This window comes from Psammomys obesus, unplaced genomic scaffold, assembly GCF_907164565.1.
Source record: "Psammomys obesus unplaced genomic scaffold, mPsaObe1.curated_primary_1811, whole genome shotgun sequence".
NCBI classification, from domain to species: domain Eukaryota; kingdom Metazoa; phylum Chordata; class Mammalia; order Rodentia; family Muridae; genus Psammomys; species Psammomys obesus.
This window is the reverse complement of record NW_026596046.1, coordinates 34,319,973-34,346,047: the sequence shown is the minus strand read 5'-3', so window position 1 is coordinate 34,346,047 and position 26,075 is coordinate 34,319,973. Positions and strand designations below refer to the sequence as shown.

At 51.6% G+C, this 26,075-nt stretch overlaps 1 protein-coding gene across 1 annotated transcript in view; it reads left to right on the top strand.

Moving 5' to 3' along the window:
* The window catches only part of Slco2b1 (solute carrier organic anion transporter family member 2B1), a 43,350-nt gene extending 18,378 nt beyond the window's left edge, over nt 1-24,972 (top strand). The window contains exons 5-14 of the mRNA XM_055623613.1: nt 2,027-2,260; nt 2,590-2,688; nt 5,089-5,279; nt 12,391-12,484; nt 15,833-16,190; nt 18,336-18,501; nt 20,674-20,837; nt 21,574-21,638; nt 21,938-22,058; nt 22,998-24,972. Of these exons, the coding sequence (XP_055479588.1) occupies nt 2,027-2,260; nt 2,590-2,688; nt 5,089-5,279; nt 12,391-12,484; nt 15,833-16,190; nt 18,336-18,501; nt 20,674-20,837; nt 21,574-21,638; nt 21,938-22,058; nt 22,998-23,136 (1,631 nt within the window). The 3' untranslated portion in view covers nt 23,137-24,972. The remainder of the gene's footprint in view (nt 1-2,026; nt 2,261-2,589; nt 2,689-5,088; nt 5,280-12,390; nt 12,485-15,832; nt 16,191-18,335; nt 18,502-20,673; nt 20,838-21,573; nt 21,639-21,937; nt 22,059-22,997) is intronic.
* Nucleotides 24,973-26,075: the final 1,103 nt, after the last annotated feature.

Genomic DNA, 26,075 nt, shown 5'->3' with positions numbered 1-26,075 from the left:
CCATCCACACATCCATCCATCCATCCATCCACTCATCCATCCATCCACACATCCATCCATCCACACATCCATCCATCCATCCATCCATCCATCCACTAATTCATCCATCCAAAGGTTCATGAAACAAATCTGTAATACTACCTACTCAGTACCCAGCCCCTCAGGGCATTCAGCCTTCTCTCCAGGAGGCTCCTTGGAGAGGAGAGAAACAGACAGAAAACGTAGCATGCCAGTTTCCTCTCTGAGATGCCAAGACCTGGAGAAGCATGAAGCAGACATATCCTGGAAATTATAGGGTGGAGTGAGTATAGCAATTCTACCTAGGATTGCTTAGGAAACAGGGAGAGGAAGCCTTTGGATCCCTGGGTAGGGGAAGAACACTGAGAGCTGGAAGGAACTAACAAAAGGCTAGAGGAAGTGGCGTGGGAGAAAAGGTAACATTTCAGGGCATGGGGTGTGAACAGGGTCCCCTAAAGTGAAAACGAGCAGAGAACATGAAGGAGACAGAGAGCCAAGCTTTGTGGCTCATACCTAGCATCCTAGCACCTAAAAGACAGAGGCAGGTGGATTGCCACACTTTGAGGTCATCCTGGGGTACATAGTGAGTTTCAGGCTGCTCAAGCTTCATAGTGAGCTCTTTTCTCATATTTAAAAAAAAAAAAATGCTGAGTGGGTATCTAGAGCGGAGAGGACAGCTATCAACAGGGCATCTTAGGATGCTGAAAGTAATACTTCCTCGTGGGTCTTTGCCCAGAACTTCCACTTTAACAGAGATTTTTCTGTGCAAGGTCACATTTTGTCCTCGTTGCTGGCTCTTCTCTGGTCTGAGCCTCAGTGTTCGCAAGATCAGCTCAAAGGTCACCAGGACTCTAAGCTCCAAACCCTCCCCCAACTCTGACATGCACTGCTCTTTCCTCAGTTTATCCTTTCTGCAATAATCATGCAGCTGGGTGACAGGCCAGGCTGTCTGCAAGACCCTGGAGACCCCGGGTTGGGAAGAGCAAATGTGACCTCTAGGATAACTATTGAATTTAACATCTGCTGGGAACCAGCCAGGGGCACTGCTCACCACCCCATCAATGTCCCCACGGGGCAGAGGTCACCACTATTGCCTCATGGCCTTGAGGCCAAAGAGGGAAATGCAAGTCCAGGTCCACAGCTAGAACCATACCTACTCAGAACTATTCTGCATTTTAAGCTTCTAATGTCTAGAGAACACCAGTTCTGAGGGACTTATTTGAGGGCTGAGGCCAGAGAGGCCAGGGTCACACAGGAACAGCTGCTGATGACAGCCACTGAGGACTTTGGTTGCTTTGTTCTTTCCAGTACCAAGGTGTGGCTCTCTGCGTTAGCTTGGCACCTCTGAGTCGCTGCTGTCCCAGAGAAGGCTGCACTGAGAAGGCCACTTCTCCATGTCGGGGATAATAATAGGATGAGGGTCTCTTTACGTTTGCTCACCAAATATTGGCTAAGGAATAAATATCTGGTACTAAATTAAGAAAACGTCCTTTTCTGCACTCTGGATCCTGAACTGACATAGTTCCCTCCCTAAAATAAAATGCCAAGGCTCCTCCTGGTCTGAATCCTTCCTGCTCCTCCCAGCTCTGCCTATAGCCCTGGTTTGACCCTACCTTGACTCCCTATTTGGAACATCTCATTCCACCAGCCCTGTGCCCTTTGGAGGCCCTGGGTTTGTCCTACTGTGAACTCTCCCAGGAATATCCTTCCCTTTCTTTCTTTCTGGAAAAATCTTATTTGTCATTCTCCACCCAGTTCAAATTCTACCCTTTTTTATTTTTTATTTTTTGGACACCACTGCCCAAGAGTCACCACTGTCATGACCCTTCTGAATGCCCCTGCTCAGAAAAGTGACCTGTAGCAGATTAAGGACAGCAATTATGAAGCCAGACTGTGAGGCCCAGCTAGTTGACATGCATCTGGTCTGTGAGCCTTAGATTTTTGGGAGATCAAGTGAGTTCCTTACATTTGGTGAGTATTGGTCATATTTCTTATCGTCCTCTCCCAGAAGATAGGTCACAGGACTTTGATGCATCCCTGTGCCTGCCCACGACTGTGGCTCCGGCCTCCACCCTCTCCAATGACAGCTGTTCCAGCCGCACAGAAGCCAAGCATCTGACCATGGTGGGGCTCATGTTCACAGCACAGACCCTGCTCGGCATAGGCAGTGTGCCCATACAGCCCTTCGGTGTCTCCTATATTGATGACTTTGCCCACCATAGCAACTCACCCCTCTACCTTGGTAAGGATGGTCTCTCCCGCTTAAGTTCTGAGAGAGGGACCAGGGCCAGGCAGAGGAAGAGAGATCCAGTAAGAGGATGGGCCAAGAGAAATGTGGAGAATCCCTGAAATGCTCCCCAGTCCTGACCAGGAAACACAACTGCTCTTGCCAGGGAAGACTGGGCAGGCAGAGACCCACTGAGGGTGGTCACAGACCCACTGAGAGTAGGTAGGGACCCGCTAAGGATTGGCAGGGACCCAGGAAGGTATGCAGTGACCTACTGAAGATAGGCAGAGAGATGCCGAGGGCAGGCGGTGCCAGGGTAGTCTCACCAAAGCACTGTGTTGCAGGAATCCTGTTTGCAGCAACCACCATGGGGCCTGCCGTGGCCTATGGGATGGGCAGCCTCATGCTCCGCCTTTATGTGGACATTGACCGGATGCCAGAAGGTGAGCCTGGGGTGTTCACTCATCCTCAGGGATGCACATACTCTGGAACTGATCACTGGTCTTACCGAGAGGCATGAAATCCAGGAACCCACATGGGAACTGCAGCAGCAACCCTGACCGTGGAGGAGCCTTTTTTCCCACTTTCTGGGCCTCAGTTTCCTCCGGCTTGAGATAATCTCTATCCTCCTGTCCCCCATGACTGTCACCATATCTAGTGAAGTGTCAGGGATAAACTGTAAAGTGAAGAGCTGTGCCCTCTGTCACCATCCTACCTTGTCACATACCCTCTGTCTCCCAGGCACAGGTGAACTGTTGACAGATAGTAAGATACACCCTCTTAGCCTGTAGGAAGCACCATCTGCGGGGGGGGGGGGGGGAGCTTTCTAAGGCCAGGGCCATAGCATGCTGAGAACTTGGAGCAGAGCTCAATGCTCATGTGTTCCCTTGGGCCTCTCTCAGCTGAGACATGGCCTAGGGGACCCTTTAAGCCAAAGGACTACCTCAGAGTCTGAGAAACTTTTGGAGGTGTCCCTTGGGAAATTGTGTTCTCAGAATCATCTGGAGGTCAGAGTGGGCCAAGAAGTCTGGCTAAACCTTGGTCTGAAAGAGGCCGGGAAGGTGTGCCGGGACTGGAGAGCTCTGGATCTCTGCATGCGCAGGGGGCTGGGAGATTTCGGGGATGAGGGACGGTGTTCTGTTGGAGCAGGTTACTGTGGTGTCTTAGCTGCCTGGATGTCACAGCAGCATGAGTGCCAGGCATGCCTTCTGCATCCTACTGCTCAAAGTCCCGTCTCTCATTTGGGGATTTTCTAGCAGGTCCTAGAAGCCACTTGGGTGACCATCCTCTAGCTTTTTCCCATGGGTTCCCTGAGCCGAAACAGGTCTGGACAGTTATGCACACTGTCCCCAGTGACAGTTCTGCCCATCTCTCTTCATTCTAGAACACTGGGCCCCAACACCAGACCTGGCCTCCGATACCCACCTCTTGATACCCTGAGAGAAAGGCCCTGAAAGTTGGGGTGGCCTAGGTTTTCCCGGCCACCTCCACTTGGGAGGAAGTCTCTGTCATTGTTGCTACCATCTTGGCACAGGGTAGACGTCTATGAGTCGCCTCCCAGGTTCTTCTTTCTTCATGGGGAATTTGAAGGGTGGGTGGTTTCTGCCTGCTGCAGGCACAGGCTAGCAAGCACACAGAAGGAGCTTGGCTCCCTCTAGTCTGGCTGGGGACCAAGGCAGACGAGAAACAAGCAAGGCGCTGAGTGCCATCGGTGGAGGAGCCGCACCCATCGTGGCCCTGGAGGTGCATCTGCCAAGTGCCAGCTGTGCCCCTAGCTCCTGCCCAGAGAAGCTCAGACTCCAACACCCGGAGGACAGGTTGTGTGAGCCGCTGGCTGGTGCCGCTCTTGGAGACTTGTATTTTTATACAAGTACCTGTGAGGTTGAGGTGTTGTGTGACTTTTCCTGGAGAGAAGCGAGCAAGTATCTTTTCACCCCAGATAGGGCAATGATGACAGACCAAAGATACAATTCCATCTTGGGCGAGCTTGGTGAGCCAATGACTTGGTTGGGATTACTTACAGAGGCACGGGGGACTCAAGGGTATCGCTGAGAGGCCCACCACAGTGCAGGTGATAGCGCACTACATCCCTGTGCCTCCCTGCCCAGCTTGCAGATGGTCTCATCAGTGTCGTGTTCTAATTAGAACAGGTAAGGGGCCAAAACCATGGCATTAGGACTTATGAAAGGAACACATTCCTTAGCCCCCTCCCTGCCCCCAACCCTGTGGTCATCTGAAGCGGGTCTTCAGTAAGGCCAAATGCTTCCGTTAAACAGTCCTACTTGTTTTAAACATGGTCTGGAGACAGCAGCAACTCCACCTTCATTTGATTTGGTAAGAACGCTTTGTCTAACAGTAGAAATTGCAATAGGATGGAGAAGAGGGATACGTGCCTATAAAATGAACATCCCGTGAAGTGCTTTTCATGCCTGTCTTTTGTAGATTTTGTTTGTTTTCTGAAACAGGGTCTTATGTAGCCCAGACTGGCTTCAAACTAAATGCTTAGCCAAGGGCAGCCTTGAATTTTTGATCCTACTGCTTCCGTTTCCAAAGTGTTCAGCTTGGATTTTTAAATTTTTAATAAAATTTACTTGTTTTAGCTTTACACACACACACACACACACACACACACACACATTAGTTTCTGTACAAAACTTTAATTACCGATGCTATTAATATCTGTATGTCACAGTGGAATAAACTGAGACACAGAGATTAATTAGCTGCCCAAGGTTTAAGTTATCACTGATCCAGTACTCCATTGGTGTAGTGGTTGGAGGTTCTCAGAGGCAGAAATGACAGCCAGCTGTGACACTAATGTCATCGTGGTTTTTCTCTTCCAGGAGGTATCAACTTGACCCCAAAAGACCCCCGATGGGTGGGCGCCTGGTGGCTGGGCTTCCTCATCTCTGCGGGACTGGTGGTGCTGGCTGCCATCCCCTACTTCTTCTTCCCCAAGGATATGCCCAAGGAGAAACACGAGCTTCACTTCAGGCGGAAGGTCTTGGCCGGTGCAGCCTCGATGCTCAGCAAGGTAAGTGCCCTCCATGTTCTGGCACCAACTCGGGCTCCAGATCCCACCAGCAGGGGCCAGACTCACAAAGCCTTTGCTGGCTTCAGGGCTCAAGGTTATCCTTGGAAAAATAGGGAGCAAGGACTCTCTTTAGCTGCTTTTTACCGGGTGCTGGGTGCATAAGTAGTGGAGAGAGGCCACTGAGACCATGATGGCCGTGCCGGGAGCAGGCAGCAGAGCACCAGTGGGCAAGGAATGGGATAAGCACAGGCTCTGCTGCCTTGAGACAGGGCTTGCCCAGAAGTGGGCTTATTCTGCAGTGGTGGTTCCCAGAGACAGTGAATGACTGGGCTGACAGTGCTTGAAGGTAGGGGGAAGGTTTGGAATCTCATTAGGCCAAGATTCAAATTCCCAGAACCTGGAGAGGAGTCCTGGGAAGGAGGAGTGTCACTTAGGAACACAAGAGGCTGTGAGGCTGTTGACAGATGCCTCTGAGCTGGCTCTGTATTTAGACAGAGCGCACTAGGGGAGGGTGGCTGTCTGTCGTGTACCTTTACAGCAAGTCACTCCCCTGTGCTTGCTGTCGTGTGGGGGGTGTATACCGTGCAGAGGTCAGATTCCTGGAGCACTGCTCCAATTGCCTTGGGTTCTGAGAATGTGCAGCCCTGGCTGCTCTGGTTCCTGGAGTTGGCTTTTGAGAGCTATGTGCTGTGAAGCCTTGCGACGCTGGTCTTGATTGTGTGCCCGTCTGGCTGTCTGCATCTGCCTTGTCAGCTCATGGGGTTCTGGGAGGAGAGGAGCTGAGAGGTTCTTAAGAAAAGATTGAAGGCTGAGAACATGGTGATCTGCTTCCAGCAGCTCCTGGGCAATAAATATTGATGTGGGAAGAATCGATCCTCTGCCTCCGCCTCCTCCTCCTCCACCTCCTCGAGGCTTCCAGGGCTAGCCAGGCTGCTTGCAGTAAGGTTGGCTGGCTTGGCCCACTCGGGTCACTAATAAAGAGCCTGGAGAAGGGGGCCCACTCGATAAGACTGGCTGCTCCATCCTGCATGCGTCTGTCCTGCAGGTCAAACCTGGTCTATATGGGAAATCTTTTCAGACATCTCCTAGACGTAGGGCCCAGGACCTATCTGCACAGGAGGCCATGGCTACGTCAAAGAGTCCAACAGAGGCATTATCTCACACGGTTGCCTGGTGTGGACATTTCTCAAGTTTCACTGTTGTCATCATAATGCACAGTAGTCCTCTTGAACTGGCTCCTTCTGTAGCTCTGCAGTTTGTATGTCCCCTGCAGCAACCCCCAGTTTCCTGCCAGCCCCTAGGAACCACCACTGCAGCCTCGCTTCCCTGAGTTCCAATTTCTTAGACTCCACCTACACACATCTGTCCGCCTCCAGCATCTTATACTTAATGCAATGCACTCCGTATTTATCCACTGTCCTGACAAATGAAAGAGCGTTATTCCTTGTTAAAAATAGTACTCACTGGCTCAGCAGTTAAGAGTGCTGGCTGCTCTTCCAGGGGACCTGGGTTCAATTCCCAGTGACCACATGGAAACTCACACATGCCTGTAACTCCAGTTCCAGGGGATCCACACCCTCACACAGACATAATGCAGGCAAAACACCAAAGCACATGAAATAAAAGAAAGAAATAAAAAGAAGAGTACTCACAAGGTCTTCATCCGTTCACCGGCTGAGGACCGTTGTGAGACACTCAGGTTGACTGTTGGTCTCAGTGATTGTGAGTAATGTGCAGTGAGCACGAGCATGCGGCCTTCCCTAACACTAGGTGCCGTTGATTCACCTGCCTGTTTACTTTTGAGATTCTGATAAACCCAGACAGTGAGCGTGCGGGGCAAGCATGTACCACTCCGCCAGATCCCCAGCCCTGTTTTCTCCCTTTTATTTTCTTTTCGAGACAAGGCTCTGTGTGTTTTGGGGTCATTACATAGCCAAAGAGGACCATGAACTCTCCTACCTCCGCTACCCGTGTGCTGGGAACACAGGAGTGGGCACCACACCCAGTTTATGTGGTAGTGGGGCTTGAAGCCAGGACTTCGTGAATGCTCTGCAAGCGCTGTTCTGGCTGAGCTGCATCCCCAGCCCTGTTTTTGGGTTTTGTGAGTCACCACCATACTTTTTGGCTTAGTGACTTCACAGACTCACGTTCCCAGTGATGTGCAACGGTTCCCCCTCCTCCAGCACCTCGCCAGCCGCCCTAACCGAGCGAGGGCACTGACCACCATGTTTCTTATTTGCTTTTCAAAGTCTTCCTTTGTTATATCCTGGAGAGAGTTTGAGGCAGCTCCCACCAAAGCCAGGTCTGGCGCTAGGTAAAACAGCAGGAATTAAGTTGGCATGTGTTATGTTCTTCGTGTCCCTGTGGGGTCCTGTGTGTGCAGCACCTCACCACGCCCTGCTGCCTGCTGTATCCGTGCTGCAGCACAGCTCCTGTGCTCTGTTTACCCTCGAGGGACTTGGTTTGCTGGGAATGAATAGCGGGGTCACGTGACTTGTAAATGCCACCGAGGCTCAGTTCCAGGAAAACCCATTGCTGTGCACTCTTTCAACTGATCAACCAGGATGAAAGAGCAGCAGAAACGGGAACAGGAGCAAAGGGTCCGTGGAAGGACAGAGTCGCATGTCAATACATGAGTGGAAAGATCAAATAGAGGACGCGTGAGCCACTCATTTGACTCGGTGCTTCTGGTGGGCTGCCACCAGAACCCCACCAGAAGAAGCCGAAGGCCAAGATGCCCTGACTCTCTGCCCCACCCCCTTAGAGGGCCACCAGCTCTCAGACTGCTCTCTGTGATAACACAGGTAGGCAGTGAGAGCCAACAAGGAGTCCTTTATGAACTGACATCCCAGGCCCGGCCCCATAGCCCCAGGACGAAGCCTTCCAGGACCTCAGCTGTTCCCTAAGATAGCTTCAGGATGGCTAGGGACCCACAGCAAGTCCTATTTCACAGCATGCATGTCCTGTGGGCTTGCAGCTGTCAGCACTAAGCTCCTAAGAGAGGAAGTTCTACCAGGCTTGCTGACCTGGACAAACCGCAGGCCAGATGGGCCATCCTAAGGCCCTGCTTTGAGCAGCGCAGTGTTTCCTGTCTGAGGAACCACTATTAGTCAGCAGTCCTCAAAACAGATGTGGGTTAAAAGGTAGAAACAATTTGGGGTATATGAACCTGGGACTATAGGAGCTCTTGACACCTCCAGAATAAAGTCCCCGTCCCTTCTTCTAGCCATAGACCACCAAGGTCTGGCCGCAGTCTGTTAGTTGTCCCGTTGCTTCCCCAGGGAGCACTGTCTGTAGTCAGATTGCCGTGGTGCCCACAGTCTGTTCTGATGCACGCTCTGTCCACCTCCACGCCTCAGGTCATACTGTGGCCTGTTCTGTCACCCCTCCTTCCAGCCACACTCCTCTCTGAACACCTCTTCTGAGACCTTCCCCACTCCAAAGCCCCCGCCACCACCCAGACAGATCTGTCTCTTTCTCCTGTCCCCAAACCCTTTCTACAATACGTGCCATGGATAGCAGAGAAGCTGACTTTGGTGGCCTGCTCTACCGGGTCTTCTTGGTGGGTAACATTTCTCATTCGGTGTTGTCCTCTGCCCGACGAGCGCAGACAGACCAAGCCTGAACCGAAGTGACAGGGCGGATATGAAAGTGCAGTGAACCTGGCAGCAATGGATCTGCACGGAGAGGTAACACTGTGACCTGGGCACGAAGGGCACAAGATCCTGCTTGCTCTCAAGGGCGAGCCCGCCCCTCCCTGGTGAGAAATGTGGGGATCCTGGCCTCTTTCCTCAGCTATCCAGGCCCTTCCCCCTGGCCACTGTGGTTAGGGCTAAGAAAGAAAAAGTACCTTGGTCTATGACAGCATGTCCAAAAGAATTACCAGACAAGTCGTGTGTGTGATGCTGAAGTCTCTAGTAGTTCCAGCCAAAAGTCAATTAAATTTATTTCAATAATAAATTTGGACTGAGCACAATGTCACAGGCTTGTAATCTCAGCACTTGAGACACAGAAGGAGTTTGAAGTCAGCTGTCTGTGGTAGCTCATGCCTGTAATCCCAGTATTCTGGCAGCTGAGGCGGGAGGATAAACCTTGAGTTAAAGGCATGATAAGCTCTAGGCCAGCCCGAGCTACACGGTGAGATTCTGTTTCAGAAATTTTAAAAGGAGTTTGAGGTCACCTTCAGTCAGCCTGGACCACATGAGCCCTGACTCAAAAAAAAAAAAAAAAAAAGCATGCATACACACATTTTACTGTGTCTAAAAATTCCAATTTGGCATATAACATAAAAAGTTTATTGCTACATCTTGAAAATCCAATATATATTTAACACTTGTGACACTTGTGGCATGTTTTGGTTGGCCATATCTCAAGTGCTTCGTCACTGCATGTGACTGGTGGCTGCTGCATTAGACATGTGACCACAGCATGTCCAACCCGCAGCGCAGAGGCCACACTCACCCCGGAGAGCCTTGAATGCAACGCAACGCAAACCCTCAGATCTTACTTGTAGCACTTTCTAGCTGTGTAACACCCCTTCTCAGAGCATGTTTGCTCACCTGTGAAGAAGCAGAGGGCTCCCCACACCCTGCCATTTGCAGATCCCGAGGAAGGCAGAACACATGCGCAGCCCTGAGCCCACACACCTGAGGCCCAGCATCTCACAGAATCTCGCTCAGTTCTGCTCGCTCCTGGGGAGCATTGTAATTCACTGCCGGATGCTGAACCATCCTGGTCTGGGGGCTTCCTTCAAGTGTGGCAACATCTCTTCTCGCTGTTCTTGTTTTTCTCCCAAGAGCTTGGCATTGGCTGCAACAGCTGGTTAGAGCCATCCACAGCTCTTCTTTCAGTGGAGCTTCAGATATGGTTTTGCTTCAGGCCCCTGTAGTGAGGACCACAGCTCAGACAGAGAGCAAGATAAACACAGTGCCTGCTTAAGCTTATGCAGAACCCTGTCCAGCAGTGAACAAGAGACCCAAAACAGGTTTTGAATCACACCTGAGTGATTAGATATTGATTTCATTTCTATAGAAATTGATTTAATTTCTGTTCTGAATTCCCAGCCTCCCAGAAAATTCTGAAAGTCAACCTTATTTTTTCTTATGGCTCCCCCACTAAGGTCAAGCAAATCCTGTGATTAACTGTCACCACACACCACAGAGGCCTTAGCCCTGGTCACTATGGCAATGCTTACCTGCCACTCTGGCCCATATGGTTCCATATGCTTAGAACAGAGGCCAAGAATGATATGGCCAGGATTTTGGGGAGCCTGCCTCTGTGTGTCAGGTGTGTCAGTAAACGGCTTTCTGCCACCAACAGAGGCTGAAGGCTGCTTGTTGCCCGCCTCATGCTCATTTCCTGCCACAGTCTCATTTCTGTTCTTCATCACTGAGAGAATGGCAAAACCCATTAATGCTTTCTGCCCTGCCACCCACCCCTCCACCCAAAGCCAGGCCAGAAAACCCAAACAAAGCTGTGCCCAGCTAAAACATAAGAAGATGGAAATGCAAAGACCCAAGGAAGATGGCATGACTGGATTAATATTTGAATGAATTGCATGCTGGGACAGGTCAGACTTTGGCAGCCAGTGCAAGAGCGAGATTGGCAGCTTGGACATGAGTTCTGTATAGAGGTGACCCACGCAAGCATTAAAGTCTCTTGAAAAACAATGCAATGGGAAACCAGAGTGGTTCATGCCTGTGATCTTAGCACTTGGTAGCAGAGGCAGGAGGATAGCTTTGCCACATTTTGAAGTCAAACTGGTGAGTTCCAAGCAAATCAGAGTTACAAAGTGGACCCTGTCTCAAAAAGAAGAAAAGAGAAACGAGTTGAGAAGTAGGTGTCAGTCTCAAGCACTGAGAAGCCTACTCTCTCAGCCACAAACTTAGTTCCAGAGAACTGGTTTCTCCTTACACTGGGCCAAAGTCTTTTTCCCTCGAGTTGCTGGCTACTGACATCAGACCCACAGTCATCATAGGGTCTTATCACGTTGGGTAGTAAGAGTGACAAAGATGTTGCTAAAGGTCATGGTGACATTGACAAAGGATGCTAGTGGCAGTGGGATACATAGCTTTGGTGATGTGTTCCAATTTAATTTCCCATGGATATAATGAACACCTCAAACAAAAACAACTTGGAAAGGAAAGGATTACTTTCCATCCTTGATGGAAGTCAGAGCAGAAACTCAAGGAGAGCTTTCCAACGGGGGAAATTCTTGAAGTGATAAATCACGGAAGAATGCTGCTCAGGGGACTTTTTCCAGGCTCGTGTTCAACTACCTTCCTACGCAGCCTGGGCCCACTTGCTTAGGCGTGCTGCCGCCCACGGTAGGCCAGTGCCTCCTACATCAACTGGCAATCAAGAAAACGACGCACAGACATGGCCATAGGCTAATCAGATGAAGCCATTTCTTCAGTTGAGGTTCAGTTGGAGCATGTCTAGTTGATAACCAAGATTAGTCATCACATAGTATCAGTGACATTGATAATGATGTCAGCAATGGAAGTATTATTGGGGACTGAAATAGTGATAAGACTGTGAGTTGATGATGTCTCTTTGGTGACATTAGTCTTTTCGTGCTTGAGGTGAGGTTGGTGACATTGACACTGATGAAGACTATTATATTAAAGATAAGGATGATGACGTTATAATCACAATGTTGCGGTGATTCTGAAGATATGGGTCACAGTGATAATGACACACAACCTATGGCTAGGACAGAGGCAATGATAATCATATTATGATAGTATCATCGTGAAGAAATCGGTCATCTAACTGGTTGTGAAGATAGTGCTGAAAGCATAGGGAGATTAGGACTGATCTTAACTGTGGCTATAGAACTAACTGTCACCAGCATCCTGTTTAATTTAGCATGGTAATGGCAACATGTTACAGTTTAACCACAAGAGTTTCATTCAGTCTTTCAAACCCTCTGTGGAGTATGTAGAGGGCCAAGAAACAATGGAATACTGGTGGTCTATGCTCCTGATGAGGTGCCGGAGCTGCTGGCCCCTCCTTATCCCAGAGTTCCCCCGCCGCTGCTAATCTCACTGCCATGTCAGAGCGGGACCTCTTACGTCCTGCTGACTGGCCTGGCTGTATGTCTTCCTAGGGCGAGGAACTCTCCTCTCAGCAGGAGCCTTTAAAGAAAGAGGCTGAACTGGCCCAGGTTGCTCCGGACTTGACGGTGATCCAGTTTATCAAAGGTAAGTGAGCCCAGGCAAAAATGGAGGGAGGAAACCAGAGGCGCCTTTGAAATTATACAGAGCACAGACACTTAAAGCTTTTTCTTATTAATTAGTCTGTTTCTACAGGCCTCTCAGGAATGGCACTCCTGGAAAGGTCTGTCATATACCCCTTTCTGCAGGGGTACCAATGTCCATCACACTCTTGCTTGTCCCTCTAGGTCGTGTTCAAGAGCCCTATGTCCTCTAGACATGCCTGGCTCCCACCAGGAACAAGCTTCCACCCTCCAGGTTCTCAGCAACCGGGAGCATCTGTCTCAGCTCTGCCTTGTCTGTGCTCACCCCCTGCCCTAAGTAGTGAGCTTCTGAAGGTCAGCACTTGTGTCCTTCACCCACTTTCCTCTAAATCTGCAAGCCGGAAGCCTTGAGTAAATTTTCACCAAATCTCCAGGCTGTGGCACAGATAGAAAGCCAAGGGTCTGTTTTTTGTTTGGTTTGGTTCTTGGTCCATGCTCTGTGGGCCTTGGTGTCCCAGTACAGTAAGAACTAGAGTCACTGACAGAAACTTCAGGCTACACTAATCCTGACACAAGGAAATCAATCAGTCAGCTACCAGAGCCCACAGTGGGACCAGGCAGCATTTTCTAAAGAACTCAATCCTGAGGGCATTGATTGAGTGCCTGCTGTGTGCCAGGCAGGCAAGTCAAAAGGCCTTGATGTAAGGCCTGCGAGACACTGGTCAGTGTACAGTCTTGTGAAGGTATTTTCTGACTCTGACCTGGGTTTTCTGGTATAAGATTGGGTTGGTAATATTTGTTTTGCCTTCCTCAAGGATTAGCATGACTGTCAAGTAGGAGGAGGCATGGGCAATGAACACTACCAACAATTTTTAAAACTGCCTATGTATAGGCCTAAGGTATAGTTTTCCCACCTTTTGTTCTTATTCATGCTTGAACAGTAAGTAGATCTGTTGTGGTTTAGGAAAGAATTATTCAAAGGGATCCTTCACCCTTCACCAAAGACATGTGTAGCAGGAAAGAATTGGACCCAGTTCTTTGTTGGGGTATCTATGATCCTGCCCCCAGTTTTCCAGCATTCCCAGGAGAAGGGAAGGCTGGTCTCAGGTCACCCTCAGTTGCTCAGCACACTGTAGCATGGAAGAACATATTAACCACCGCTCTGTCTCCTGCTCAAAGAGCAGCTGGGGGCTGGTTGCACATATTAAATCGTAGAGAAGCTATTTGATGGAAGAGACCAGACCAGGAGGCTAGGAGAGATCTTTGTCTGATGGGAGCCACTCGGCCCAGGAGAGGCTGGCGACTTCAGGGAGGAAACAGCACTAAACTGAGAGCACGCTTGTCCTGTTTAAAAGGCCAGTGTGTGGCCTCTGAGCTGGGCAAGGCTGGTGAGGGAGACAGTCACGGAGCTGAGGAAGGTCCTGCAGTGTCTGATGGGGAGACCTTGTGCTGAGTGAGGGAAGCCCTGTCTAAAGGGGAGGCTGAACCTCTGAGCAGGAGACAGGCCCTGGAATTCCCCCTTCAGGCAGTTAAGGGAAAGGCATGGCCCTGCCCTCCAGGAATTTTCCATCCCTGTGGAGGAAGCTGTAGCTGTTGGGGCGTAGGATGGGGGATGGGCATGCAGTCCACTGCAATGATGAGTGCGGCAGGATGAGCAGGGTAGAAAAGGAGCTCTCCAGAGCCAGAAAGAATGGGAACAAAGTGGGAGGGGCAGAAAGGAGAGCGGTTCTGTGCTAGAAAAGAGCCTGGCCTTGCCCTGTACAAACCTGAGTATGTCCCTGGCTCTCTCTCTCTCTCTCTCTCTCTCTCTCTCTCTCTCCCTCTCTGGGTTCATTTAGCAGTGAAGCCCAAGTAATATAAAAATCTCCCAGCACATATGGAACTTCAGATGCCCTGGGCAATGCGTGGAGGGAGGGAGGAGAAGAAAAGAAGGAACAGAGATGAGGAGGAGGGAGAGAGAATGAGGGATGGAGAGAAGGAAAGGGCTGTAGCTGGGGTGGGTGTTGAGCCACCTACCCCATTTCAAATGCTAGCTGAATAGACTGGAGGCAAGGACCAGGGACTTGGAGGAGACGGTCCACAGCTGTAGCCCCTAATCACTTCCTCCTGGGCTGACTTTATTTTCTGCCTCCAAAGAAAACAGGCCCAGCCCAGAGGGTAAGGACCAAGCTAGTCTGACTATGCTCTGAAGACAGAGTGTGTCTCCCATAACACGGGACACCGGCTTCGGTCTGACAGGAATAGAAGGCCCTCTCGCCTGACCTCCACGGCTGTCTCTCACACCCTGGTTTCTCTTCCCTTTTCCCCCCACACAGTCTGTCTAGCAGTGGAGAGCTCTGTATGCCAGAACAGAAAGTGTCCTCCAACACCCATGGGCACCCCTACCCTCCAGGACGCTGAACCCAGGAGCGAGGGGACCTACTTACCATTCTGAGCTCAAAGGCTTAGCACTGTCAGGGAGGGCAGCCTGAAGGAGGCTCTAGGGCACTACGGCAGGATTCGGGGCTACCCAGAGCCTGGGGAGGTCCCCAATGCCAGGACCACTGCTTGTCTCCAGCCTGGTGTCCTGGCCACACCCCTACAGGGAATTCCTCTTCAGGTCCCCTCATTCTCTAGGTCCTAACTCTGTCCTACATCCAGGAAGCCTCCTGGCCCAAGGCTGCCCGGAGTTCATTTTCTCTGGAGACCTGAGATTCTTGAGGACCAGGCGTTTGGACGCTTGCTCTGGTCCTCACTCATTAAACAGCATTTACAAAATGACTGCTGTGCCCTGGACTCTAGAGATAAAGCAACTGATACCATAAAAAAAAAACAACTGTGAAATAAGATGAGGGTGAGGTGGCAAAAAACCCAAACAGCTAAACAAATAAAATGTGCAATCTGTTAGGTCCAGTGTTCTCGAGAAACACACACTAGCTGCGAGGCATCAGGGCAGCATGGGCACCTGAGGTGAGGACAAAGAAGGGAAGGACCAAACCCAGGTTGGCATGGAAAGAGCACAGTGAGAGTAGGGGAAAGGAGAATAACTAAATGGAAAAAAGCTGAAATCAGATGGAATGAATGAAACAGACTCAGATGAGATGGCATGAAACAGAACTATACCGACTCCAACAGAACTGAACAGAAATAAACATGTCAAACAAACTCCCATGTAACTCGGCGAACTGGGAGACATGAAGAGAATTTCAAAGCTGGAGCCGGACGGAGAGGAGTCGAATGCAATGGGGGAGCATGGGATGCACGAGAATTAAATGGAATGAAGAGATAGAAAGGAACAGAAGGGGCGGGGTGGGCAGACATGGATGGGGTGGCTGGCTGCCCGTGCTGACCTCCTTCCCACTCATCCCGACAGTCTTCCCTAGGGTGCTGCTGCGGACCCTGCGCCACCCCATCTTCTTGCTGATAGTCCTGTCCCAGGTGTGCATGGCATCCATGGTGGCAGGCATGGCCACCTTCCTGCCCAAGTTCCTGGAGCGCCAGTTTTCCATCACAGCCTCCTTTGCCAACCTGCTCATCGGCTCCTTCACTGTCCCCCTGGCCATCGTGGGCGTCGTGGTGGGAGGCGTCTTAGTCAAACGTCTCCACCTGAGCCCCACGCAGTGCAGCGTCCTCTGCCTTCTCGGGTTGCTGTCGTGTCTGCTGCTCAGCTTGCCACTCTTCTTCATTGGCTGCTCTACCCACCATATTGCAGGCATCACCCGGGACCTGGGGTGAGTAGGCCTGTGGCGGGGAAGGTTCATGGTGAGGGTAGGTCAGTGAGCCACCTCCCTCTCTCGCCTCCCCTGGGGCACTGTCTCCATGCCTACGAAGCTCTATGCAAGTCCCCCCTTGGGCTCAGGCACAAGCAAGCAGTGGTCACTGGAAGGCATCAAATGCCAGAGACGAGGCATGGATGGAACCTCAAGGGCAGGAGGCCTGGGAAGGGCCAGAGGTTGAGTCAAGGTACAGCCACCTGTGTGATGGCATTTCCTGGGAGGCTGAGACCCGAGGGCCAGCAGAAGGGAGATGGAGGCCTCACCTAGGAGACAGGACTCAGCACAGCCTCGGGGAGGCTTTTGCTCTCAGGTGAGGTCAGATCCACCCAAGAAGAGACAAGCTCCATGCCTTAAAGAAGGGGGATGAGCAGGGAGCTGGGTGGTTCTTCTCCAGGAGACAGAAGAGGTTAAGAAGCCTCTTCATACAATGACCTCATTTTCCCTGGAAGATGTTATAAGCTTTGTTTGGCCCAGCACTCAACTAGAATTTCCCAACGTCCTCCTCCTTGACACAGCATCCCTCACTCAAGTGCCAACACTTCGGAGCACTCACTCAGGGCCAACACACCTTGGGCCCCACCCTCCTTACTTGGCTCCCTTTCCCTCTCCTTTTCCCAAACAGCCAGGCTGTCTGGAGTGGGGCCTTCCATGTACAGGGTTCCCCAAGTCTGAGCAAGGCCTAGGTCCTCCCATTGATCTTTCACGTAAAAAGTCAATGGATATTTTACCATCTTTTTTTTTCCTAGACAAGGTTTCTCTGTGTAACCTAGGCTGTCCTAGACTCTCTTTGTAGACCAGGTTGGCCTCAAACTCACAGAGATCCACCTGCCTCTGCCTTCCGAGTGCTGGATCACAGGTGTGAGCCACAGCACCCAGCTTACCATCATCTTTCAAGAGTCAGGGGGGAAACAATGCAATGATAGCAGCCACTGCAGAGATCTCATGGAGACTCACGGGAACTTACGAGGGAAGCCTTGAGCCCGCTGGGTGTGTGAGACACACTGGCTCTGGCAGGCGTTCTTGACACTAGTTGTACAGGAGTAGAGAAAAATCTCCTCAATTAACTTAGTTGGTCTCAGACATCCTGCCTGCCTGTGTCTCCTTTCTCTCCTTCCCCCTCACCTTTGGCATCACATCTCACTCACATTCTCACCAAAGATCTTATAAGTTAATTGATGAGTTAACTTAATTGATAAGTTAATTGATGAGCCACTGAAGCTGTCTGGGGCCAATCGAGTTTCCCTCCATGAGCTCTCTTACTGGGTTCTATTGTTAGAGCTACTTTACCGATGGTACAGTTCACCTAGCGAGGGTGAGATTCCTCCTAGCATGAGGCCCAGTCAGAGCCTATGTCCCGAAGCCACTTATCCCTACCCCAGGGCAGTCACTCTTCCGACCCAGCCTGTCTTTGGGCTCCTGCTCCTGTCCACCCTCAGTCCTCCAGCCAAAGCTCCTTCACTGTCCCCCTGGCCATCGTGGGCATCGTGGTGGGAGGCATCTTAGTCAAACGTCTCCACCTGAGCCCCACGCAGTGCAGCGTCCTCTGCCTTCTGCGATGCTTGGAGTAGGTCCTCTGGCGGGGACATTTGACACAATGAGCAGGACGGGAGAATGAACACAGAGGTTGTGAGACTTCAGAAGGGTGACAGTGAGAAGGGATCCCCAGCCCAGGTAACAGAGAAATTAAGGTCCCAGAGGGAGGAAGGCACAGGTTGAAGGTTCCACAACTGGTCTTCTCAGCAGGCTCCATCACAGCTGTGCTTTGCTGAGACAAGGCAGTGATTCAACTCCTAGAGAGAATGGCCCCTTCATCCAACTCTCACTCGTGGGAGGAATTTCTCCTGTGTTCCATCCATACACAGGGATATTGGCAGAAGCTCCCAGACATGCAGAATCCAGGTTCGGAAGGGCACTCCCACAGACTCTGGCCCAGAGTCCTCACTCCACCATTAGAAAGTCCCTTTGAATGTCAGCATTTCTCCCTCACGGAGAGCTGCAGCTCAAATTGCTGGCCAGTCCTCTCAGAGTAGGAGCCAAGCTACAGCAAGGGGCCCGGGAGAAGAAGGCCCGTCCAAACACACGTGTCTTCTCTCTGTCTAGTGGGCAGCCAGGGCCAAGCCTGTTTCCTGGCTGTGCTGAGCCTTGCTCCTGCCAATCGGATGACTTTAACCCTGTTTGCGACGCCAGTGCCTACGTGGAGTACACCACACCCTGCCATGCTGGCTGCACACGTCGCGTGGTCCAGGAGGCTCTGGGCAGAAGCCAGGTAAGGTCAACCTCCTACACAACCCCGGCTTCCAGGCCCCTACCCCTCCTAGCAGGTGCTGCCTGTCACTGCACCTCTTCCTTTCCCCCTCCCCCCCCTCTTCCTCTTCCCTCTCTCCCTGTCTCCCTCTTCCCTCTGTCATCGCCTTGTTCCTATGCTTTGGCAGGTTCAGAGCATCACTCTTTCAGGAAGTTTCATTAGCAGCCAGGGCTCAAGGAGGGGAGGCAGAGCTCACAGCTGCTGGCCTGCTCAAGGAAATGACCACAGGAATTCCAGGCTGCAGGTGGGCAGGAGTGGTCTACCAGGACATACAAGAGTAGGGAGGACACAGCCCACCTGGGAGGGTCACAGAGGGCTCCGAAAGAAGCAGCGGCCTCTGTGACGGCTCTCCCAGGGTCACTAGGCAAACAGGGACTTGGGATGGGAGGGCTTTCCAGGCAGGACAGTGGCATATGCAGGGATCTGAAGAACACACACCGTGCGAGAGCTTCCTAGACCCCAGGCCTCGCCATGCGTGGTTTACGTGGGTGAGCTCACTAAGGAGGAGGCAGAGAGCCATCGCGCCTAGAAGATATTTAGCACTCATTTTTAGTCTGCTCATTGTACAGATAGGAAATGAAGGTCTGGGAAAGGACCAGGCTCAGAGCTGGGACTGGCCCCTCCAGCCCAGCCGGCCCTGGAGCCGGAGGTTGGGGTCTGATGGCACCGCTTAGAGGGGAGGGTCAGCCCTCAGGGACACCTTTCCAGCCTGGGATTGTCTCTCGCCCGGCGTACCTCCTTGGCTCAGCAGGAGTACCTGGGCTCTAGTATGGACTGGTCCATGCCTGAGGTGAACTCAGGTAGGCAACAGAGGGAGGTGCAGAAAGGTAGACACTGACTGGATCTCAGGCTTAAAATCAGCCCTGTGAGAAAGACTGGAGACATCTGTGAGAAGGGCCCCGCCACAGACATTGACACCTTTGAGGGAAACTTGGGGAAGAACCTAGAAAGCAAAGTGTCCAGCCTCGGTGTTCACCCCAGCTGTCCTCCCAAGCAAAGGAGCAGTATGGGGGCTACAGTGCCAGCGCCCTGCTTTGGCATGTTTCCCCACGACCTGGCTTCAAGGTGTCTCCGGCACAGTGGGTTACTCAGCATGGAACTGAAGATCAAGGGCCACTTTTTAGTGGTGTGAAGTTGTGTGAGGGCTTGGGAGCATAGCCTGGCCATGGCTATCAGCTCTGCATGGCAACAGGTAGACGCCTTGGATACTCAGTGATCCAAGCCCGTTATCTCCCTCTGCCATCCTACCTCTCATCTTCCACTAATTCGCCTCAAATAACTTTGCCTCAAAATCCTTTCCCCATTCACCCTGACAATGGGACCTTCTTCCTGCTCAGCCAGTTCATTCCAATAGCCACTGAGCTTAAAACCTTCCAAGGCTCCAAGCTGCCACCTTGGGTTTGTCAGCCCTTCTCATACCAGGAATTATCTGAGGTTCTGCAGTAGGAAGCAGGAGGCCCTGGGGGCTCCAGGTACCTTAGCCAGCAGTGGCACCTTTGAGATGGGACCAATCCCTGCACATCCGGCTGAAGCTGCCAGTAACTGCAGTCTGTCAAGGTCTAACCTGGTGCTGCACAGGTGGTTCAATGGTTAAGAGTGTATTGCTCCGGAAGGGGACCTCATAACCAGCTGTAACACCACCCAGGAGATCTGACACCCTCTTCTGGTCTCCATGGGTACCTACACGCACATACACAGACCCACAGATAGATACACACACACACACACACACACGTAAGTAAACAAACACGTAAACACTCTGACCAATAAGAAAGGGAAAAGAAGCTCTGGCTTAGACTTTCTCCTGAGAGGCCCTCAAGGATACTGGTGGCCAGGCCACTTCTTAGTTGATCCCTGGGTGGAGGTTCTGCCACCTGTCATCAAACACACCGGGACTGGCCTCGGCACAGTCTCTCTGCCGCACAGCCGTGGGCCAGTCTGAGCACTGCCAGTCTGCCTCCAGACACTTGCCTGAATCCAGTGAGCACAGATCAACTGATGGTCAGAGTCTGGGACTCCGGCCAGTTCTGCCCCGCTGGCTGTAGACACTGGGGAGCTTCCCAGGCCTTAGGCCCTTGGCCAGCTGCTTCCCTTGGAGGTTCCTGAAGGTTCTTCTCCTTCTCCTCACCCCAGGTATTCTACACCAACTGCAGCTGTGTGGCAGGGGATGGCACGGTGCCTGCCGGTTCCTGCGAGTCAGCCTGCAGCCACCTGGTGCTGCCCTTCCTTCTCCTGATGAGCCTGGGGACAGCAGTGGCCTCTGTCACCCACACACCTTCCTTCATACTCATCCTAAGGTGACAGCAGAGCCAGCAGGGTGGGTGGGTGTGTACCACGAAACCCTTTCCCTCAGTCAGCATGGGACATTCAAGGGAAGAGTTGAAGGATTGAGGCCACACAAGTATCCTAGGCCCCCCACAACAGACCAGCTCTTCCCTGTCACTCCCCTGGAAGCCTGAGTTTTCTCTCCCATCTTGCAGACAGCCAGGACTCTACAGAAAGACCTTGGCTTTACAAAAAGAAAAAATGAAGGAAAGAAGGAAAGGAAGGAAGGAAGGAAGGAAGGAAGGAAGGAAGGAAGGAAGGAAGGAAGGAAAGAAGGAAAGAAGGAAGGAAGGGAAGAGGGAAGGAAGGAAGAAGGAAAGAGAAAAGAAGAAAGAAAGGAACATTGAAGATGGAGGGTCCTACAGCAGGCTGTCATGAGAGAGAATGTGGAGGGAGCAGATGACTGTGCGGAGTTGAGGCTGCACGCTGTGGTGACTTGAGTCCTGGCTCTAACTTCAGCAGTGGTCTGTCCCTTTATCTGCAGAATAGGGATGGAGGAGGGTGGCCAGGGTAGTTGGTATGTGGGCCCAGGATGCATGAAACTGGCCTCCGTACATTAAAGCTCTGAGCCTCCCCCACACCCCTGACCTTCAGCCTGGGAGGAGACTGTCATGGAGGATGGAACCCAGCTACTGAGAGCCTGCTGCCATGTGGAACTAGGGCTGCGTCTCTCCTTCCATCCTCACACAGCCATGTCTTTCTTGGTAGGGGAGTGAAGAAAGAAGATAAGACCCTGGCAGTGGGAATGCAGTTCATGTTCCTGAGATTATTGGGTAAAGAGTTTGCCCAGGGTCCTTGGTTGGGTACCCAGATGTCTGCTCTGTGCCAGGCCAGGGAGACACAGCATGAGTGGGACCTTAGGGCTCCCAGGTGTGTGGGTTAACAAGACCTGACCATATGTTAGGAGGTGGTGAGCCTGGGCCACACCGAGCCTCATGGAGGCTCCCTCCGGATACACGCTGAAGGATGGCTGGAGGCCGAGAGACCCAGCACCCTTCTGGCTGGCGTGTGGTGAGGGTGGGAGACTGGGAAGTGGTGACCCCTGCTGTCCCCTGAGCCTCTCCTTCCCTAGCTTGGATGCCTAGCCCCGTGATCCACGGCAGCGCCATCGACACCACCTGTGTGCACTGGGCCCTGAGCTGTGGCCGGCGAGCCGTCTGCCGCTACTATGACCATGACCTGCTCCGAAACCGGTAAGTGCCAGGCAGGAAGGTCCATGTCAGGGCATGTCACCCTGCGAGCCAGAGACTGCCTCTGACAGAGATCTCATACAGCTGGTCTAAAAACTTACTATATTACAGAAGCCGGCCTAGAACTCCTAATCTCCTGCCTCTCCCTCCCAAGCACTGGGATTACAGGCATGTGCTACTAAACCCTGGATTTTTGTTTTGTTTTGTTTTGTTTGTTTGAGTCAGGGCCTCATTCTATGCCGAGGCTGGTCTCAAACTCACTAGGTCAGCCAGACTGACCTTGAACTTTAAGTGCTGAGATTTCCCACACAGACTCCCACACCTGGATAACTCCCCGTATTATACCCAAAGAAAATGACATCTAAAGTAAGAGGTCCCAGGCTTATATTGACAGAACCATATCTCGTGCTTTAAGCTATCAGACAACGAAGTCACTGTGGCAACCTGAAGTACAGGGCCCTGACCCCTCCCCTGGGGCTCAGTCTTCCTCTCTGTACAGGGGTGAGCTCAGAGGATCCCGAAGGCTTGGATATCAGAGACTGGCTGGAGGTGGAAGAGCTGGCAACAAGGCCAGGGCCAGGCCGGGAATGGTTGCCTCTAGGCCTGAGCCACAGGATAGTTTCTGCAGGCTGGGGCTGTCTAGTGAGGCTCACCTGCCAAGGAAAAGCCAAACAGTGGCGGTCAGGAGTTCAGTAGGAGTTAAGTCCTGCTTTCGGGGGGAACTATGCAGGGCTAGACAGGGTCGTACATTTGTCTGTGACAGAATGTGAGAGATGTTTGGTCTCTCCACACATACCCAGAGTCCCTGGGGAGCTCCCCCCCTCCCCAGGCCTCAGGGTTTCTAATTGCACCACATCTCCTGACTGTACCATCCCTACCCAGAGGCTAGCCAGTCCCTGAAGCGCGGGCCTCTGAGTTCAAGGTTTCTCATTCTTCCCTCAGATTCATAGGCCTCCAGTTCTTCTTCAAAAGTGGAGCCCTGGTGTGTTTTGCCTTAGTTTGGGCCGTCTTGAGGCAGCAAGACAAAGAGGCCCGCGCCAAGGTCACTGTGAAGAGCTCTGACCTGCAGCAGCAGCTGTAAGCATCAGGACCACAGAAGAAACCCAAGGGTCCCAGAAGGCCGACATTCCCAGCCCCGCCCTAACCAGGAATGGCAGCCACGGCCATGCATCTTCTGAGCCCTTTGCCAAAGACGACCAAAGCAGCACCTGCGCCGTGAGAAGCACCGCCTCCCCGTGCTGGTTCCTCTGCTAAATTACAAAGTGACTTTGAACAAGTTCCGGGCTTTGCTTGCTCTTTGGAACCAAGGCGTTGTTGTGTTGGCCATTTCTCAAGCAAGAGGGTCATCCTCATTCCTTCCCCCAGCCAGATTGACAAGCTGGCCCCAAGTGGTGGTGGGGAGGAACTTCCTCTCTGATGCTAGAATCGGGAGGTAGGCCGACTAGATCATGCTTCACTTCACACAGAACCTGAGCCCAGCTCTGCCGCTTGTGGAGTCCCTCCCCACGCTTAAGCAGGAGGTAGACTCCAGCTCTCAGGCTCCCGCTGTGCCCGTCTCTGCAGTCCTGTTAGGTACCGGCCTTCTCCCCTAGCCCTGGCCGCCTTCAAGAAGTGTCCATCTGGCGCCCCCTGGAGGCAGAGTTCAGAGAGGAGATTATGGAGAGCCCCAAATGCGGGAGGGAGGAGGACACCGTATTTGTGGTCAGGAGCCTTAGCCGGGGTGGGAGGGGGGCTCTCTGGTTCAGAAGGTCTCCGCTTTTGTCTTCAGGAAGCCACGGTTGTTGAAAGGGAGGTCTAGCCTTTCCTTTAGAGGCCTGTAACTTCAGAGACCACTTTAAATTTGGACCCGCACCTCCTGAATGAGTGTCGTCAGGACCGCACACATTTACCGGAGGCCTCCAAAGTCACCGTGGCTCTTGGGAGAAGAATCCTGGTCCATTTCTGGGAGGCTTTGCAGCAAATACCTGATTTTGTGATATCCAAGGCGACCGCTGGTTCTCTGAGCTCTCTGGGTCAGTGTGAGGGCTAGAGGCAGAGAAGAGCAAAGCTCAGTCCTGCACAGAGAGCAGTGGTGCAGCCTTCTTGGGCCAGGATTCCTGGGACCCCCAATCCTTCTCCATGCCAGGTCTGTCTGGCTTTCTGGCCAGTTGCCTCCAGGTAGCAGAAGAGAAAGCCCTCATCTGCTCCCAGCCAGGTCTGCTGGTACCATACACCCCACCCGTGTGGCCACGAAGGGAGGTAGGGAGCTAGCAACAGCCTCCCTGTGTGCCTAGCTCTTAGCCAATGGATAAGGTACTTGTCCCCTGTGCAGAAGGGACTGCAGAAGCCCTCATTCCTGCCAGGCATGTTGCCACACATCTGTGACCTAGCATTTGGAGACTAGAAGACGAGGAGTTCAAATGCCATTCTCAGCTACATAGTGAGTTTGAGTCTAACCTGGGCAACATGAGAAAGTCTCAAAAAATCTAAAAAGAATAAAGAGAAGAGGGAAAGAAGAGAAGAGGAGGAGGAAGGAGAGCCTGGTCACTAATCTGTATCACAGTTGAGCGTTTAGCCAGTACCTGAGCCTACACTGATCAGTGCCAAGAATTTTGAAGTCACTTTCACCAAGACAAGTCTGTTAGTGGGTTTTCATTCTGTCTGCTCTCCCGCTCCCCAGGTCGCACAGGGATAGCCCGGCTGTATGCATACGGCCCATTATTGAATTTGTCTTTGCATAATGCCTCTTTCACAACAAAAATTTATCCTTCTAAACTGCATTAGAGGTTTGCGTCAGCCACATCTCTTCCAGTTACTTAGACTTCCGCCTCACCAGGTTTATTCACTCTGGCATCTTGCATTGTCTTCTCTCTTTATATTCTGGTTTAATTTTTCCTTTGACTGGCTTATTTCCTCTAGTAATGGTTTTGAAAATGGAATACAGTCACGAGGCTGTAGGAGTCCTCACCTGTCTCAATTGTCAATCACATTTTACAGAAGAGATACTGCCTCAAAAAGGTTAAGTGATTTGCTTGGGACTATAATAATACATATAAAATTATGTGTGTATACACATACACACAATGAAGGGGCCAGAGCTGGATCCAGATTTGTAAAAACAAACAAAACAAAACAACAACAACAAAAAAAAACAGAAGCTAACACATTCCAAGCATTCTCTTTATGAAAAGAGAATACAAAATAATGAACGCAGATTGAATATGTAAACTACATTTCATCAAAATGCTGGAGACCAGAAGTGTTTTGGATTTGAGATCTCTTCGTATTTTGAAATATTTGCACCCTAATCATGAGATCTCACAGTGGTGAGGCCCTGATCTACATACAGATTCGTCTAGGTTTCATACCCTCGTGTGCACAGCCTGAAAGGCACCGTATGTGTTGTAGTGCCCCGTGCGTGATGAGGGCCTGTCACCCGAAGTCAGGTCTGAAATAGTCTGTGCATGCTACATGAGCACTCGGGAAGTTTTCTTGGGAGAGACTTTCAGATAGTGGGTTTCGCATTAGAAACAGCCAGCCTTTAGAAAATTAGATAAGAAAGTCAACACCAGGATGAGAAGAGAAAACCCCACTCCGCCCAGAAAATGCCATATTTTAAAAATTAAAGAATTACCCTGCACACCTCTAATCCATCCACACACACCTTTTTGGTAGAATTTTCCACAGACTGGCTTCTGGTCCCCGTCTCTTTCATAATTCTTCACTTCTTCCTCCACTCCTTTTGTTTCCAGGGCCAGACGCCACAAACAGAAGCCGTGACCTCAGTGTTTGGCTCTTCAACATCATGAGGCCAAGTGAGGTGGGCAGTCGTGGGGAGGTTCCCCGGAAGCCGTTCTTTATACAGAGATGGCTATGGTGACTTCCCTCTGCATAGCAGTAACTGAGGAGGACAGAAGTTTATCCCGGGGACCCCCAACCCCTCGACCAGGTCCTAGAAACCAGAAGCCACTCTTGAGCCACAGGGGAGCAGGAGCGGGAGGAGGGGGCTGAGTGTCTTCCCTGTGCAAGTTCCCCGCTCTG